The 18,678-nt window shown below is 44.7% G+C and overlaps 1 protein-coding gene across 1 annotated transcript in view; it reads right to left on the bottom strand.

Moving 5' to 3' along the window:
- Nucleotides 1-579: 579 nt before the first annotated feature.
- CAND1 (cullin associated and neddylation dissociated 1) overlaps nucleotides 580-18,678 on the bottom strand; it is a 346,610-nt gene continuing 328,511 nt past the window's right edge. The window contains exon 15 of the mRNA XM_085653462.1: nucleotides 580-2,264. Coding sequence (XP_085509588.1) covers nucleotides 2,040-2,264 — 225 coding nt within the window. The 3' untranslated portion in view covers nucleotides 580-2,039. The remainder of the gene's footprint in view (nucleotides 2,265-18,678) is intronic.

Below are 18,678 nucleotides of genomic sequence, written 5' to 3'. Positions count from 1 at the left end.
ACACTTTTATATTAAGCAAGTGACTGCGTTGTTAAGCATAACATCAAACTTCCCTCGTATTTAAGAGGGGAGAATACCCACTTAAATTTCCGCAAAGGTTTGAAAACATGCCCATTTCAAGATGAGTCCTTTTTAGCAGATTTATAGTGCCAGGCCATCTTTGTTAAGGTAACAGACGCTTTTATAAAATCGCTCATCTCTCTCAAATAAGAAAATGCACTGGGCATAACCCCGAAAAAAAAAGTATTTCTCCCACCAGTAGGAACATATACAAAACTTCCTTGTATGCCAGTTCACTACCATGCTTTGTTGTTGGTTCGTTATGTTTTGCTTGTTTTACCATCAAGCGGTGGTCTGGCATATGAGCTTACCGTAAAAAAATAAAAACCCAGCAGCAGCCACATAGGAAGTCAAAGTTCAGAACCTATTTCATTTATGTGCACAAAGTATAGTCACCGACTTCAGTCGTAAACGCAGTCGTACAGATTGCAGTGTTGCAATTTATTGTGTACCAAAGTATCCAAGATACTTAAAATATACCCGCAGCATTTGTTTTGTAGAAATGTAAACTACAGAGCATATGGTTACAGCTTTAATTAGAAAAAGGATGACTCTGTTACACTTCAATTACAGTTATGCAGGATTTCCTTAGCCAAGGCTAAACTAAACTTCATGCTAGGCCCTACTAGGACTACAATGTGTATATATGTATCTGCTCTCCAACACCACCCCCAATAGTAAACATATTCAAAAAGCAAATCAAATATTGCCATTTCCCTTCACTGTATTATAAGAATCTATCTAATTTACCAGATCTACATACAAAATTGAAGATCTGATTGGGGGTTGTGGGGGGCTTGGTGATCAGGGACATTGACTAACTCACAAGGTTTTGGCTACAAATGTAGGGTATAAAGCAGTTCTACCAAAATAAAAGCTGTCATACCTATTGCTTCTGTTGTTTTGTATTATTTTACACTTTAATACAGCTTACAATGCTTAGCCTATTTTAGATCGAAAATTTGGCCCACATGAGATTTCAAGAAAAGTAAAAACAAAAAGAGACCTAGCACGAAGCAAAATGCTGTTCAAATAGTGTAAACTATTGTATAAAACAGGCTATAAGGAGATGCATGCATTCTTCACTGCACCAACATTTGGAGTGAAGAGCTCGGATTTCAAAAATGCCTCCAACAGGAATTTTAAAAATCAGCTTCTAAGCAACCCAAACTAAAAAAAATATACACAACAACGTTTGCTTAGGGCAAATGGACCAATGGCTGTGTTGCTACAGTTAGAGACAAATAAAAGCCCAACTCCGTCTGGTCCCTAACCAAAGTAACACCAATTAATCTAAAAGATGTTAAAGATATAGTTGCACTGTTAGCAATTGTTGCACTACAAGTGATTTGCACATGCTATTTTACAGACAATATTGATTTGTAAACTTAGCCATGCAAAAATGAACACATACATTTTCTATCCCCACACCTTTAAAAATGACATTTATTTATGCCTATTTTCTCCACCTGCGTCAAACACGCTGCAATATAATACATCTTACAATGGGTTTATCTGGTAGTTAGAATCCATTTATGTAGCTCAAATTAAGAAACAAATGTGAAGCTATTCAAAATAACTTCTGTTTAGAGAACAGCAAGGAGGAAAAATTTAATTATAAAAGAAAGTTCATGGCCAGAAAAACGCAACATGTTTAATCCTCAACCTTAGTAGGCAAACATATGCCGGAATCCGTGTCTATACACTGTGCGATACAAACACTTATTTCCATTTTAAAACTGGCTGAAACCACAGTAACAGAAGTGGCCTGCAACCTTTTGGTTATGGAAACAATTATTGAATAAATGCTATGAAAGCAACAATGGAACAAAGCCAAACTGTCTCTGTAAGGTACATAAAGTGAAACACTGTCAAGTCTAGGTATTTTATTTTCTTCGTTCCTTATCCTCACTCAACCTGTCATTTCAGTGCATTATTCGATTCAGTTAGATTTTATGGTCCCTGTACAGATTAAACATTTAAGTAGTGTCCATTGACTCCAGGTTAGCAGAGGACGAATCTTTCTGGATGCTTTCAAATATAGCTGCCAGTTCAGGGTTTGAGCTAATCTGCGACTGGAATTCACTCATAAGTGGACTTTTCTCAGCCTCTGGAATGGTAAGAAGTGCAGCAACCGCCCTCATCGCAGATCGCTTCAGTTCATCCTGCTTCTCAAATTCTTGTTTCACAGAGTTCGCCTTAACCTGAAAAATGAAATAAATGTTTGAAAAAGGAGCCATGTATTCACTGAATGCCACTATCGGCATGAATCGGAGTAAGACTGGCATATACAAATGCAATCTTAGCAGGAGGCCCATTGACAGAAGCACTATAAAGAGAACATTCAATAGTAAAATAATTTCTTCCACCCCGTGTTTTGAGATAATGCTCATGAAATTTAGATAGAAAACATTCATCAGCATTTTGGAGTACATTCGTTAAAATACTCACGAGACACTCAATTCATTGGTTCCTTCCTCTATTAAGAATGTGAAGACTTTACAGAGCTTTCAAAGCTTTCATACCAGTGATACTTTGCATGTTCCAAATTCCCATGCAGCAAGGGTACCACACTTGCTTGCACACATCTCTCTCACTTTCAATTAGTAGGGACCAGGAACAAGAGTTAAAAAATTATTTAAAAAAAAAAGAAATGCATTTAGATATACACATAGGAGGCACTTTCAATCTGATGGCAGATGGCAGCTACAATGGATTGTTAAAGATTTAGACAGGAACAAATGTTAACTATAATGTTGTGCCTGAATACTGAATTTGAGTGATGTCAGTCTTCAAAGTATAGTACATAAATCTACTTATCGTGAATATTGATATCCTAGTCCATAAATCCTACTGTCTCAAGACTCACTCGACTTCCACCCCAGCAGGGACAGGCACCAGAGCACTGTGAAACGCATGAAAAAAGGTCCGGATGCTGAAGCACGTCACCTCCCCATGGCGGACTACAGTTCTCCACTGCTGGTATCCTTCATAGATTCACAAGATTGAACCATTCCCAGTCATTGAGATGAGTACAGCAGTAACTTTACAACAGCAAATTCAACTCTTCGATTTTCACAATGGGTGGGGGGGTCGGGGGGGAATGCGATGAGCAGTAGATAAATCTATTAAAGATACCAACACTGGAGAGCGTTAGTAATAGGCAAGGCTGAACCAAGCAAGTCCAAGTAGTCAAGGTAAGATGTGATAAGGACTTACTGGGAGAGGATGCAGTCCAGGAAGCAAAACCTTTTCCATTATTCTGTATTGGTCTTGTAAACAGTGACCTAAGCAGCAATGCCTCCTTAGTCTTCTGGGATGCCCAAGTAGGAGAATTAATAGAATTTAGGATCCAAGCTGCTAGTTACAAAGATACAGGGTCATGAAGCACAACTTATCAATGGTCACTCGGAGAAAAGGTTTGCAAGCACAGTGGAATGGGCGGCAGTTCTGCCAGGTGAAACAGAATTGCATGAGCCACCTAGGAGGGATTAGGCTAATCCATCTTGGTTTTTGTTTCAGATTCAAAACGATACTCAGAATTAATGGGAGAGGAGGAAAAGCAGATGTCCCTCCCACACGTTCCAAAATTCATTTCCCCACGATCCTGCTTGTGGATATCTGTATTAACGTATTCTTTATTCATGTCAGAACGCATACAGCTTTTGGTTTTACCACTTGTCAACCACTCAACAGATTGTTGCATCTACTTTCATGGCAATCCTTATTTGTATGGCTGAGGTAATCTGTTTAACTTTTGTTGTCTCCAATAACGTGTTATGGATGCAAAGAAATCTAGTGCCGTATTGCCCAGTGCTACAGACATTAAACCTCCTCTGAAAGTACTTTGGGCATATCTGGGAGCTCACTCCTCCCGATTGCTTTAATCAATGATAAGCAAAGCACTCTGGCAAGTAAAAGACTCTAGGCCTTTCCCGGTTGCCTCAATTCCAGCCCTTTAAAGTGATGGATTGCTTCTTAACCGGGCCACAGCCCTCTGCCAGGTAGCTCTTGGAGATGTGCTCCCCAACACTCCATGAAGGCATCTGTGGTCATAACAGTCTAGATGAGATGGAGAGAATGGCAGGCTCACACCAGTGTTTTTTGCAGACGTCAACCATGGTAGAGGACTTTTATTCTCGTGCCCTGAATTTGGATTGTCGAGGAAGCCTGATATTTGTGTCCATTGTCTGTCCAGGTATTACTGTGTTGGGCACATTCTCAGCCAGCAAAATATACACATATAGCAAGACAACATGCGGAGAAGTAGGTCTACTTTGCACCTTTGCCTGCCTTTAGCGGTTTTTAGATCAGGCCAGGTAAAAGTCAGATTTCCTTGTCTTTTTTGTGAAGGGTATGCCCTAGTTTCTTCGGCAATCAGGAAAAGAATAGGATGTAGGCGATTTCTCTTTGTTCAGAGTAAGCACCAGTGTCTTAAATATTCGGGCACAAGCTGTTGCCAAGTTTCCTGGGGCGTACAAAGAAATGTCCATGTCTAACCAATTGTCTAGGGTTGAGTATTCTGGATGACAACTGTCAAAGATTCTGCACTAATGGCGACATACATTTCAGGAATATTTCCAGAGGTGATTTAAGGCCAAAAGGGAGTGAGGTTGACTGGCCACCTAGCATTTTAGAAACTCCTGATGCTTGTAATGAACTGCTATGTGGATGCAGCCATTTTTGAGAACTAAGGATAGCATACTTCTTCCCTCAAAGAATTGCTTTAACGTTCCACTTTATATATTATGACAATACATCAATGTAAGATACTCTATCTTATCACATTTGCTAATTGTATCAGCTTAAGTTTGCCACAACATTAACTATCATGATGACTGGTTTTGGTTACATTCCTTGCTGGCTCCCTACACTCCTATAAGAGGCAACCTGTCTCCTGGATGGCTATCCAGCGTTCAAATCTTCTGGATACTTTTTCAACAAGAACAAGCTACTTACCTTTGATAATGTTCATTTTACTGGATACTCTATCCACAGATGACTCGCCTTATGAACTGGAGGAAGCTGGCTCTTTATATGATATACCACTAAGTGGTTAGTTATATTGTGCAAAGAGTCCAGAGATTCCTCCAAAAGTGTACAGGGCTCAATGTAAACCCAAAGTGCTCGATTTGTGATAGAGTGGTCGAGCAGCCTTAGGCCTGACAGAGGAGTGTAAGACATTTGTTATGCACACAGTGGTTAATAAATGACATGACTCAAAAAGGTGACCCACAACAATTTAGAAAAATACGCTTCTTTTCAGTTTTATTGCAAGACTAAGATATAGAAGTTCTAAGTACATTTTTCACAAGAAATACTTCTTGCTTTAAAAAGTGGACACAGTGCAATTTTTCAGTTCAGCAATGTTAACATATGGAACGAAAATGAGAATGCAGTTTTGCAGGTAAGTATACAACTTATAGTCTTGGTTTTCAGGATGAAGAATCAGCACCAGGCAAGGTTCAGGTAAGTAGTAAATCTGCACCTCCAGCGGCACAGGGGGGACTGGGTGCAGGGTTCAAATTGGCAATCTGGCACCAATGCTATCCAATAGAGAAAGGGGGTAATTGAAGAGATGCTGCTCAAACGTGAGGTACACCGTTTGGTAACAGTCTTCGGGGGTTAAGGTAAGAACATGGGGAGTGGGGGCCACAAGGAAGCACCAAACTTACACCCTTAGCGGTACAGGGGCGGGCAGTTGCAGAGTGCCGACACAGCGTTGGGTGCCCAATGCAAATAAATAGGGGGGAGATCAGTTTTGAAGAAAGGCTGCAGGCTCGGGCCTGGTGACGGGACAGAGAAAACCGCTGAGGAAGCTTTGCAGGACCGGTGGACCAGTTGGACTCAGGCCGTCGGCGTCAAGTGCAGAGGTGGGTCAGTAGGCGGTTTCACGGTTCCTCTGTTCCTCGAGGTTCCTTTTAAAGTTAGTTTCTTCTTGAACAGGTCCGCTGTTCTCAGGAGATCCTAAGGCTTTGGAGGTTGCTGGGCTGCAGGACAGGTTGTCTTTAAGCGCATTATCGTCGAAGGCCGTAGACAGGCCGGAAGAGCAGGGACCAAGTCAGTTGGTGTATGTAGTCTTCTCTGCTGGTGCGACGCTGTAGTGTCCGGCTCTTCTTAAGTCGTCAGGAATCCAATTTCAGGGTATTGGTAGAGCCATCTAAATGCTAGATTTAGGGGTGTTCCAGGGGAGTAACAGAGGGACCAATGGGTCCATTACCTGGGGTGTCTACACCCACTATTATACCACCCTCCTCGGGGGGGGGGGGGGGGGGGGGCATAGCCATAGCTCTAGCCCTGATTGGATAAGTCCCACCATCTTCAAGATGGTGGGCACTAATAAATGTGCATAACTTCGCCTTCAGCACCTGAGGGGTGAGTTGGCAAAATGGGGCAGGGGTCACACCTCCCACTCTATCTTGGTTTTCCCACCAGTTCTCCGGCCAAAGGTGGGGGTTTGAACCGGGGGCGGCACCTGCTGCTAGCAGCACAGGCTGGGTTCGCATCAAAAAGGCGACAAGGCCTTTGAAGCTTCTCTCTCAAGCACTGTGCTCATCCTGCAGGAGGAGGTGTGACACCTCCGCCCAGAATGGGATTTTTTTCTGGCCTCAGAGAGCAGGGGCTCTCGACGCTAGGGTCCCGAAACATGTCTGGTGGTGGCATGCTGCCCTAAAGCCAGTCAGAGACCATACCAGGATTGGTAGGTGTTCAGGGGGCACTCTGAGGTGCCCTCTGGGTAAATATTTTAATAAATCCAGCACTGGGATCAGTGTGTGTTTATTAAGAGAAGTTGTTTGGTACCAACCACTCCTGGGTTCAGTGAAGCCATCGTGGTGCTGGGGAACTCTAGCTGTCTAGTTTCCAGACCACGTACTCTCTATGGCTTCACTGGCACTTACAATATTTATTAGACTTAGATATTGTAGTGGCATATCGGCTCATGCAGATATCACCACATCTGACAAACAATGCACCCTCCTTAGGGCTAGTAAGGCCTGCTAGAGGGGTGACTTATGTATACCTTAGACAGTGCTGCTGGACATGGCACACAGGCAGTGTTCCAAGTCGACTTTGTTCTTTTTCAATGCACCAAGGCATGCAAGCTTTAGTGGCAGTGGCAATGGCTTTGGTGAGGGGTCCCTAGGGAATCCTCTTCAGTCCCCATGCCCTAGGTACCAATGATAGCTATTTAATAGGGACTTACGGGGGTCTAAAGTTGTGCCAATCGTGTTACAGTTTTAGGGGAGAAGCACTGGTACTGGTTGACAAAGGCCCTGTGCACTTACAATCAAAACCACATCATTTTTCAGGCAAAAAGCAGGGGGCTAATCATGTCAAAAGAGGTACTTTTTCACATGAACTATCTCCTGGTGTCATACTGGACTTGAAAGATTTTTTACAGCATACCTGAGCATTGGTAGTAATGGTGGGAGGCACATATAAGCACCACCACTGCATACTGCTCTCAGTTTTTCTTGACACTGTCCACGTTCACTGTCCGGAGCTCAGCATTCAATAAGTTGTGTCAGTGTGTGCAGATCTCTAGTTAGGGACCTTTTTAGAGAGAAAAATACCATTCTAAAGAATGGGAAGGTAAGAGGGCAGTTAGGAATCTGCAGTTACCAGACGCCAGAAAGAGCTTTACAGAAGGTAACTTTTTCTTCTGATATATACTTTTAAACACAGATTCCACACCTTGTGAAGTAAAACCTAGGCGGTATCTCCCAAGGTGCCGGGCCAGTGGAATGCTTCAGATCAAAAAGTCCCGGAGGATCAAACTTTCGAAATGCCATTCCCATCGAACCTGGCTGTTGAGGCAGTAGTGCTTCGTGAATGTGTGCATCGATGCCCATTTTGCGGCCTGACAGTATATAAAATGGGTTCTCTGTGTGCCACTGAAGTGGTAGCAAGCTTGGGCATCGTGGAAGGAGCCCACAGACTTTCTGATGACTGCTTCTTAGCCAATCAATGCATAGCACATCTTAATACAAAGGACCATCAATCACAATAAGGTCCTTTTCAGCACCGCCTTGCCTTTCTTTGCCCCAGAGAACCTCACAAAGAGCTAATCATCCACTCTATGGTCTCTGGTGCGATCAATGTAAAAATAAAACACCCGTTTGGGGTGCAAAAGATGGAGTGTCTCCTCTTTTGAGGGGTGAGGTGAAGCAAAGAAGGTTGGAAGAGCAATGGACTACTGCCGTGAAAAGGAGTCATACCATTCAGTCTGGGTGAGGTAAGGGGAGGTATATGCCACTGATCCAATTGCAATGGAGTAGCCACCGACATGGATCTTTTGCGGTCTCTTTCAAAACCTGGATTGAATCTGACAGGTTGCCTTTGTGCAGGGCACACAGACTTCAGATCCACTGCATAGCCCGCATATGCATCTGGCATGGCTGACTGGCAAAATGCAGGAAGCCAATCGGCTGAGAAGTCTCAGAGACACTCCAAGACCCAGGACTGATGCTGAAACATCTAGATTATAACCCAAAGGTCTTGTACTCGCCAATCTGGAGGGAAGGCCTGAACACGCACTCTATTCAGAATGACGTTGATGGACATGAGACTGTGAAGGAGTCAGGTGTGGCTTATGCATGTCAATAGTGAACCCCAATGATAGCAGAAGGTGTGCAAATGTATTGCAGGGGAAGACTGGTATGCCCAATCTCCAAAAATAGCGAGGCCAAAGGAGAGCATAGCAAATAAACTGTTTCTGGCCTACCTTGAACTGCAAGTAACGTCTGTGGGCCTGAAGGATGGGAAAACTGAAACCCTATGGTAGAGAGTTGGACCTGCAGAACTCCGGTCTCTATGACAGATAGAACCTGGGCCAGCGCGATCATCTGTAATTTGTTCTGCCACAGGAGGAGTCTGAGAAGGTGAGGATCTAAAGTAGGGGGAAGGCCTCTGTCCTTTTTCGGCACTGGGAAATAATGGGAGTAATATTCAGGCCCTATTTGCGAAGCTATTACTCTTGCTATGGTTCCTTTTGATGAAAAAGCCTCTATTTCCTGCAGCAAAACTGACAGGTGCTTCTGTGAAAGTGCTCTGATGAGGGCAGAAGATGCGCCGAGTCAGAAAGGAATGGCAGAGCGAAACCCCATTGATCGATTTGCAAGACCCACCTGTTTGATATTAGGTTATGACTGATCATGCCTCCCATATGTTGGTTGTGTCCCACTAAGGGCAACCTAAACTAGCCTTGGAGGCAAATGTTATATGGGCAGGAGACTTGGATGTTCACTTTCCTCGAGGGACTGGGAGTCGTCTAATGGATACCTCGTCCCGACTGGACTGGCGTGCCGGTTGCTGAGAAGGTAGGCCTTGGCATAGTCTTTATGCCAAGCCCCTAGCAAGGCCTCAAAAAGAAGGGTATGAAGTTGCCTCAAAAAGGGGGGATATGAGGTTGCAGGAAACTAATTGAGTTTACTCTGCTGGTAGAAGTCTGAACAACCAGCTCTCAGGTGTATGCCAAGCCCTGGCAAGGTCTCAAAAAGGGCGAAGACATTGGGGATAGTGCCTAGAAATGAGTTCAGATTAATTCTGCTGGTAGTAGCCTGAACTACCAGGCTCTCTGTTACAGGTGCTGATGCTTTCCAGACAGCATCTTGCACCTGTCCTGTGGCTTAAGCCTCCCCTGCTTGGGCTTAGCTACGGTATCCATTAGAATGTCAGTCAAGTCTTCATTAAATGGCAACAAGGGTTGCCCTGCTTGCAAAACTTCTTTAAGGACATGACTTCAACCTAGGACTTACCTGCACATTTGATGACCACAGCAAATGATGCAGTTTTGTCTGTTGAGGGGTTGGGAGTGAGTGAGCAGCAGGAACCCCAGCCTGTACATGGCAAGTGTCCAACCCAATGGCCTTTTGTACATCCAAGTAAAAATTGTCATCATAATGTGGGGGTAAATTCATCCCTGGTATCGCCATCATCCTCGAAAGTTGGTTGACTTTGGTCGAATCTGATCCAAAAAGTTAAAAATCTGAAGGGTGGCTGCAAGGTAAAATCAAAGTTTTGTCAGAGTGAACTAACAAATAGTGCATCGAACCATTCAGGGGTAAGAGACTGGTCAGGACGAATTAGGTTCAAAGTCATAGAGGACAATAGTGACAGCTTTCTCTTCCAACGGTAGGGCCGGCTTCGACAAGGCTGGCATCAACATGGCTGGAACCGCAGCAGATCTTGGTGCCAGATTTAAAGTCTACATTGGAGTCAGATCCATGGGACTCAAAGGTGCACCAGAGGGAGCCGCACGGGTGCTAAAGATTCAGAACATTGCTTCTACAAAAGCATCCAATCTGTTGCAACATGGCAAATGGCCCCCGGAAATTCAGGGTACATTTGGATCAGCTGCAGAAACAATCAGCAGAATCAATTTGCTGCGATATAGCAGATGGCCCCCTGGAAAATTCAGAGTGCACTGGGATCAGCAGAATCAGTGGGGGACCAACAGCAGGACCAAGAGAAACCTGGACATCCACAAGGAGAAATTGGCAAGACTGAGACAATTCCTGCTTGGCCCTCTAGTGCTTTCTCTTTACCTTGCCCAAGGCTTGGACCATGATTATGTTCGCAGCGGGAACAGGGCGCCACCCTCAAATTTGAGAAGGACTTTCAAGATTTCTTTCAGTGTTTAGCGACGCACGGCTTGGTTTTGCGTTCCCGGACCAGCTTCAAATTCATAGTGGCACACTACTCTCATAACGTGGAGTCATGGCCCGAACCCAAATACCAGAGATACACCTTGTCTGTAACCGAGCCTCACATCTGTTTGTGACCGGGTCTACAAGATTTAAACCCTATCTGTTTGAAGGTGATATGTTCCTATATACACTGGAAAATAAAAATTGAGAAAAAACTTGTCCACTGATGAGAATAAAAGTTGAGAACTAGCTTTGGTTCTGCATACGAAGGCATGAAATAGAAAGGACCCGATGTCAGTGCACAGGGCTGGCACTTATACACAGCTCTAATTGCCACTTCTGGGACAGAACGAGGTCTATGCGGAGCCACCAGACACCACCTACCAGCATACGGGGACTACGCTGAGAAAAAATTCTGATCTAGTCTGGCGCCTGGGGATATTCACAAGGTGAGGGAATCTGCAGTTAAAAGTATCCATTAGAACGTGGAATCTTGTCACTGCGAATATGGAATCATCCCATTCTCTTCCATGTGGTGTAAGTTGTTCCAATTATTCACCATTCTTCAACATTAACCAAACACCGATCATCATCCGATTTATCCATCATCTGATTTACCCATATTCATTTGACAATTCTGGTGGCAGATTTACTGGTAAGGATGACTCGCAGATCATCTCTCTTGAATGAAATGGTGGTGGCATGTCAACTGGCTGCTGAGGTTCTGGCAAAGTTCTGAGTGCCTACTGCGGAAGAGAAGAGATATTCAACGAGACCGACGGAGGCAAATGTGTATGCTAGGAAGATGGTTATGTAGGAAAGCTAGAATACCAATGTGCCAATATGTGTTGGAGATTTTTTAAACAGACCCACTGGCCCCTGCATCATGGGTGATATGCGGTATTTTTCATAGTCCTCCTCATAAGAGTAAGTGTTGATCCTAGGAGGAGGATGATCTGGCTATTCCTCACAGCAGATAACTCTGATGATGCTCCTGATGATACATACTGTATTGGGGTGAGTAATACCGCTCTGTTTTCTGGATTTGATCTCAAATTAGCCTGGGTTGTATTTACTCTTCCTCTGGTTCAGTCTCTAGCAGCTTAGTAGGCAGTTGGTCATATTTTGCTTAGAGAGATGTTCTGGTAAAACTTCAGAAGGTAAATCTAAGAAATGGGGTTATCAGTGGAGGTGGCTTTAACTGAAGGTCAGCCATATGACTCTTGGAGTCATATGGCCTGGAGATGCCACATTTATACCTGGCATGTGCGAGAGGGATGCCCTTACCAATGTGGTAGAGGTTCCCAGGGCTAGATAATCTCCACCTTGTGAATATTCCCATTTTGGGCATTTTCAAGGTGGCCAAAGTCTTCTGCCACCCTAACTTGGGTGCCGGGGGACTAAAGAAGGGTCCTGTCCAAGTGTCAGCTAACATTCATGTGTGACAGGGTACTTCTCTACAGTGCAACCCAAGTTTCATAGGAAAACCCTCAGCAGACAAGTCAAGCTGGATGCGACATTCATCAAGGCTTGATACTCCAATGTCAAAAAGGATCCTCCGAGCCCAACCTACATATTCGGTCAGGTTCAGATGGGTCACCTCTGCCCATTCAAATCAGCTACTGTTTACTCCTTAGATTCACCCCTCATTCAAACCTATATAAATGCTAATTAGTAACTGGCCGAAGTGGGAAAGCAAAATGCTAATTTAGTTTCCAGGGACTTCAGGCAGGGCAAAGGTAACTTTAATAGCTACTTTTCCACTGTATTTAGAAAAGAAAAATTGACTTCAGCATTGAATTGGATTTCTGATGACTATTACAAAAATAATGGTATTTTTTTTCCTACCTAGCCCCATTTCTGAGATACAGCAGTAGTATTTAATATTACATCTCTTTGGTTTCCTATGGAACAGCCAGCCTTGCTACAGTGAAAATAGTTTTGAGTTGCTAGTCACTGTAAGGACATTTCTAACCTTAAACTTTTACATGTCCTACTTTCAAATATCATGAACCCTGCTTAAGGAAATATGACCTACTTAGGGGTGACTTAATATCTATAAGAAAGGCTTAGGTCTGCCAAAAAATGGGTTATTTTGACAGCTAGTTAAAACCTGCATAGCCAGGCTACTGGTGGAGGGCCTGCAGTCATGTTTACATTGTCACAGTAGTGGATGGCACAATGAACGCTGCAGTCCACTTGTAACATTTACCTTACGAGGCCCTGGGTATAACATGGCACCTTTTTACTAGAGACTTATGGGTAATTTTAGTATGCCAATTTCATCATGTTTAAAAGGGGATCACAGCACTTTTCCCCGATTAGCTGGGGTACAGTACACAGAATTCTATGACCAACAAAAACAGTCAGGGTAAAAATGTGGGGGAATACCACACAGAAGATAGTCATTTCCGTATCCCACGTCCACCGGATAGCTGCTTCTGTGTGGATGGAGGCAAATGAGCCAAAGGTGGGAATGTCTGAGTGGGCTTTGCCTTTTTAACCTTTGAAAATGATGGTGGTGGTGGTGTAGATCAGGATGAAACTTTCTCATTTTCACTTCAGCGAAAAAGAGGAAGATCAGTCAGATATTTTCATTTTATGAATTTTGGTGTGGCTCATAAGAGGTAGCTAATTCACCTGTTGACTACACCCTTTTTTGGAGCTTTCTTTTTCTGTGGTGATGCTGGTGCTTGGAACAGATTAGTCTTTAGAAGATCAGCCTTAGACTTTTGAAGCCACCTCAGTAGACTAGCCACATGGTCAATAAGGGTAAAAAGAACAGTTTTCTGGCACAAAGTTTCCATTAGATTTTACAGCCATTTAATTTATAATCTGGAAAAAGTCAATACAAGAAAATTCAATGAGGGTCATCTGTGAAGACACATTTAGTCACATTCCCAACAGGCCTTGAAGATGCTCCTTTTCATGTCCAAAAATATTAATGAAATCTAAAAGTAGTGGTGGAATAACTAAATGCATCATAAGGAGGGGTTAAAATAGAGGTTTCCTAGGTAAAACAATGACTTTCTGGTCTGAAGAGAAACAAAAGCTCTGGAACTCCCTTTCAACACAATGTATAGCAGAAATCTTGAGAGGTGGCTTCCAGGTAGTTGAGGTTCATGGCACTCTGACCAAACTGGCTGAAGCTCCGCATTTTTCAAATGAGCCGAGTTTGCTATTACTGTGACATGGTTTAAGTCCCATCAGACAGGCTATATTTTCAAAATGTGACTGTAAAGTCACTGTTGGACTCAACTAGAAGAATGATGCAAGCATGTGAATCTATGAAAAATCTAATGCTGGAGAATAGTTATTTTTCTCACAGTCTGCACTACGACTTGTAGATAGACTAGACCAAGTACATGGCAGCTAAGGTATCTGCAGGAAGAAGGATCGTTTTGTCTAGGAGTATAAACAACCCTGCAATCAACTAGATTGATTTGTGTATACCAAATTCAAGAAAAGAAAATATATGACTGCAATTATCATTGTTCACCATAAGTATCTTCTATGCATAAGTCTTTGAGTGTTCGGACTGAAAATAGAGTGTATAATCTTAAAGAACATTACTTACCTACGGTAACACCTTATCTAATAGGAGCTCTAAGTAGGCAAATATTCCTTACTGAGAAGATTTTCCAAGCTTCACACTGGATCCAGAAAATCTTAAGCAGTACCGCTGCATGCTGGTAGGTAGTATCGATCGGCTTCGGGTCATTGGCATTACCCGCAGTGCCTATGTAGGTGCCAACCCAGCGAGCAGGCACCAGTTTCTTTTTGTGACATGTCCACACCAAAAGCACTAAGCCACGTTAGAATGCTGATGGACCAGTAAGCGCATACGAAGGACCTACAGGGTCCTTTCTAGGCAGAAAAAGCAGTTCACAGAAACAGGGAGGTTGGGAGGGATAGTAAGAAGTCTGCAGCTGGATAGTCTCTTCCAGATGAGGTGTTATAGAAAGCTAAGTAACTTGTGCATATGATAAAGACTTCCAATTGCAGATTCCTTACCTTAGAATAGATACCAAAGCAATACCTCCCCGGAGGTGGGTCTGCAAACTGGGATAGACCAAAAAGTTCCAGAGGGCCGACCGGGCAACGCGCCTTTTATGATGGACCTGACTCAAGGCAGTCGTTTCGTGAACTTGTGCAGAGATGCTCACATAGCAGTCTGACAGATGCTGAGGACGAGGACTTCACGAGCTAACCCAGTGGTCACAGCCTTGTCTCCGGTGAAATGAGCCCACAATCCCTTAGGGGGTTGCTTCTTGGCCAGTACGTAGCATATCTTAATGCAGAGCACAATCCATTTGGAGATGGTCTGTTTATGCAGTGCTTTCCCTTTTTTTCACCCTGGTGTATTGATGTAGAATTAAGTTCTTTTTACGTCCAGGTGAGGGGGTCTCTCTTCTTCCTTAGAAGGGTGAGACAGAGTGAAGGCAGTCAGCAGTGTGATGCTTTGGGCGATGGGGAAAGGGGTCACCACCTTCAGCAGAAAAGAGACACAGTGCCGAGAACTACCTTGTCTGGGAAGAAGCTAGTGTATGGAGGGTGTACAGAGACCACCTGTAGCTTGCTAACCCTCCTGGGTGAAGTAATGGCCACTGAGAAGACTGTTTTTATCATCAAGAGAACTAGAAGGCAGTTATGTATGTGCTCGAAGTGTGAACACATCAAGAAGGTTAAAATCAAATTAAGGAATTAAGGTCCCATTTGGGCATAGGAAGGTTTTAGAAAGAAACGTGCTGAAGTCCTTTCAGGAAACGAGTCCCAAAAGTTGATTTGAACAGGAAAGGTTGATCCGGCAAATGTAAGAAATAAAAAATATTTGAAAGATACCCTTCAACTGTGCCCAATTCAAAGCCTTGCCGGGCTGATAATCAACAATTCTCCAGGACAAAGGTACAGAAAGAGGATCAACATGCTTTTCAGCGAACCAAGCCACAAACTTGTCCCAAAGGCAAGCGTATACGATCTTTGTTGATGGACACATGTCTGCAAGTATAACTTCACAGACTTCAGAGAAGAGATCAAAAACTGTCAACTGCCACCACTCAATCTCTGCGCATGAAGGCAGAGCGTACGCGGGTCTTGGTGTAGAACCATGCCCTGTTGCTGCAACAAAAGATCCTCCCGAAGGGGCCGCCTGTTTGGAAGACCGATGCTCAAGAGTTCGGGATTTCGATCTGGAGCCACAAGGAGGACTACGCCCCAGTCAGTCCTGATCATCAGCAGAACTCGAGGCAGGTCTGGTGACGGCAGGAAAGCGTACAGGGGTGCCAAGCCTCACTTGAGACAAAACGTGTCTGAGCAAGAGCTACCTTGGAAACTCCAATGCGCGAGGGTGCGGACATTGGATGTTCTCGGCAGTGGCGAACCGATATAACCAAGGTTCTCCCGAATCGCGGAAAGGACATTGCACCACCTACAGATGGAGTCGCCATTCATGATTGGCAAGACAAATGGCTGAGTTTGTCTGCTGTGACCGTTCAAAGAGCCCTCCAGGTGTTGTACGACTAGGAAAATTTCCTGACGCTTCAGCAATGTTAAGAGACATAGGGCATCTTGACACATGGTCCCTTACGCCAATCCGCCCTACTTGTAGCAGTACCATATTGTCATGGTGTCAGGGAACACCTGAACCAGCTTCCCCTTGATGAAAGGTAGGAAGGCCTTCAATGTCAAGTGGATCGCTCTCAACTCCAACAAGTTGAGCGGAGACTGGGCCAGAGTTCAGAAACCTCTATTTTCCACCTGTCCCAGATGGCTGCTCAAACCCAAAAGGGACGCATCTGTTACCACTGTGAGGTTCAGATGGGGAAGGTAGAGGGGATTGCCACTGACCTAACCGCAGTTTATCAGCCAACACTGCAAGTCTTTTACAGCTCCCTCCGATAGCTGGACTAGGTCAGAGAGATTAACTTGATGCTGCACCCACTGGGATTTCAGATTCCACTGCAGAGACCACATATGCCTGCGGCCTTGCTTTACTAGCAGGAAGGAGCAGGCAATAAGACGCTGCAGCCTCAGAGTGAGTCTCACCAAAATCCAGGATAGAGACTGAAACTTTGTAATCATAGCCTGAATATCCTGGATTCACTGCTCCGGAGGGCAGGTGCGGAATTGCACTGTGCCAAGAATGGCTCCTATGAAGGGAAGCTCCTGAGAGGGAGTAAGGTGTTACTTCAGCAAGGATATAATGAATCCCAGTGAATGCAGGAAGTCCGCTATAGTCTGGAGGTGGGCGACGACTGCTTGGAGTGAGCCCGCTTTCAACAGCCAGCTGCCAAAGTAGGTGAAGATTGGAACCCCTGGACCTCCACAGATGGGCTGCATCCACCGCCATCACCTTGGTGAACACCTGATGGATGTTGGTAAAAAAGGATAATGCCTGTGGGCCGGCATGACCGGTATATGTTAGGCCAGCTCAACCATCTAGTCTCCAGCGTCCAGGGCAGACAGTACCCAAGCTAACGTGAGCATTTTGAATTTCTCCTTTATCAGAAAGACTTCAGCAGCAGAAAGTAATGGGAATAACAAACATCACCTGATGTCAACACCCTTGCAATACCTCTTTTGGTCTGAAGAGCCTGTACTTCCTGACACAACAGAGAGAGATGGTTCTTTGTCAGCCATTCTGAAGATGGTGGCTTAGGGGGCAGGATTTCCGTGAATGGAAGGGCGTAACCCAATTGAACAATTTGGAGCATCCAGTTGTCCCAGGTTGAAGACTGCCATCGAGACAGGTGGTGCTGGATCCTGCCATCGGCCAGTTGCCCATGATGTTTAGATGACATACTAAAGGGCTATTGCAGCTGCTTGTGTCCCATGAGGCTTGTGGGAGCTGTATCTGAGGCCACAAAAGGACTAGGGAGCCTGTTGGCTGTGATGGCAGGGCAGGAATGGCCGCTGCTGGTAACCCCTACCGTAGCCACGGAAGGCAGAGTGAGGGAGGCGTGGGGCTGTGGAGAGTCCCAATAGCCAGGCGATGGCCCTGCTGCTCTTAAAGCGCTCAGGGGTGGGGATGCTGAGTGTGGAAAGGTGGATCTCCAGGAGCAGGGCGGTGGTGGCAGGCAATCATCCTGTGCACAGGAGCGCATGTGCAGGGCTTGGCCCAGGCCCAAGCAGGACATTAGTGAGCACTTCATTAAAGGAGAGGTTCCATGGGGGCTACCCTGGGTTGAAACACCGCTGTCAAGATGTTAGTCTTGAATGCCACCAAAGGCAGCATAAGGACCTGCACCTCAGTCTCCCGCCTCACCACCACTGCAAGTAAAGCCCTCTCTCCATAGCCACACTAGGAGGAGAGACTAGGCAGTGTCCAGACCACTGGCATCCACACCAGTCTCTCATACCAGTTATATTTTGGTTCCAAGATGTTTTGTTAGAGTCCAAGTATCTGTGAAGACACCTCTTGGTAATACTGCGCATTGTCATCAACGCCATCTTCTGATTGTTTTATCGTAGGTACGTGAGAATGTAAGATATACATATATATATACATACCAACACAATTCTCCCCACGCCGAAAGAAGGTGAGCCGCACACGTAACTTGCTGAATTAATTTAATTCAAACCTTTTGTTGGAACAGCATGGCAGTCCTGACGCGTTTCAGTCTAACATAGACCTTTATCAAAGGTAAGCCTGCACCTCACATACCATTTGTATCCACAGCCAAATGTCCACAATTAGGATTATAGCCTCCGGTGGCTCATTTTTATATTGCATTCTGGGGTATGTGGCTCCAACCGGCAGTCTCCTTATGATTCCCTCCAGTGGGCGGTGCTTTTTATGCTGTTTCAAAGAATCACTACTTCATTGATTGTCCACTATTGTCAGCATTCGTTACCCCGCATCTAAACCCATTTTCAAGGTTGGTACGGGTCCAGTACCTAAGCCAGTCTTCGGCGGTACCTCATTGCCCTGATACGTTTTCACGAGCAGCAAGTTCGGTCCCAGACGGGC

This window comes from Triturus cristatus, chromosome 4_1, assembly GCF_964204655.1.
Source record: "Triturus cristatus chromosome 4_1, aTriCri1.1, whole genome shotgun sequence".
NCBI lineage: Eukaryota > Metazoa > Chordata > Amphibia > Caudata > Salamandridae > Triturus > Triturus cristatus.
This window is presented reverse-complemented; position numbering and strand designations above follow the sequence as displayed.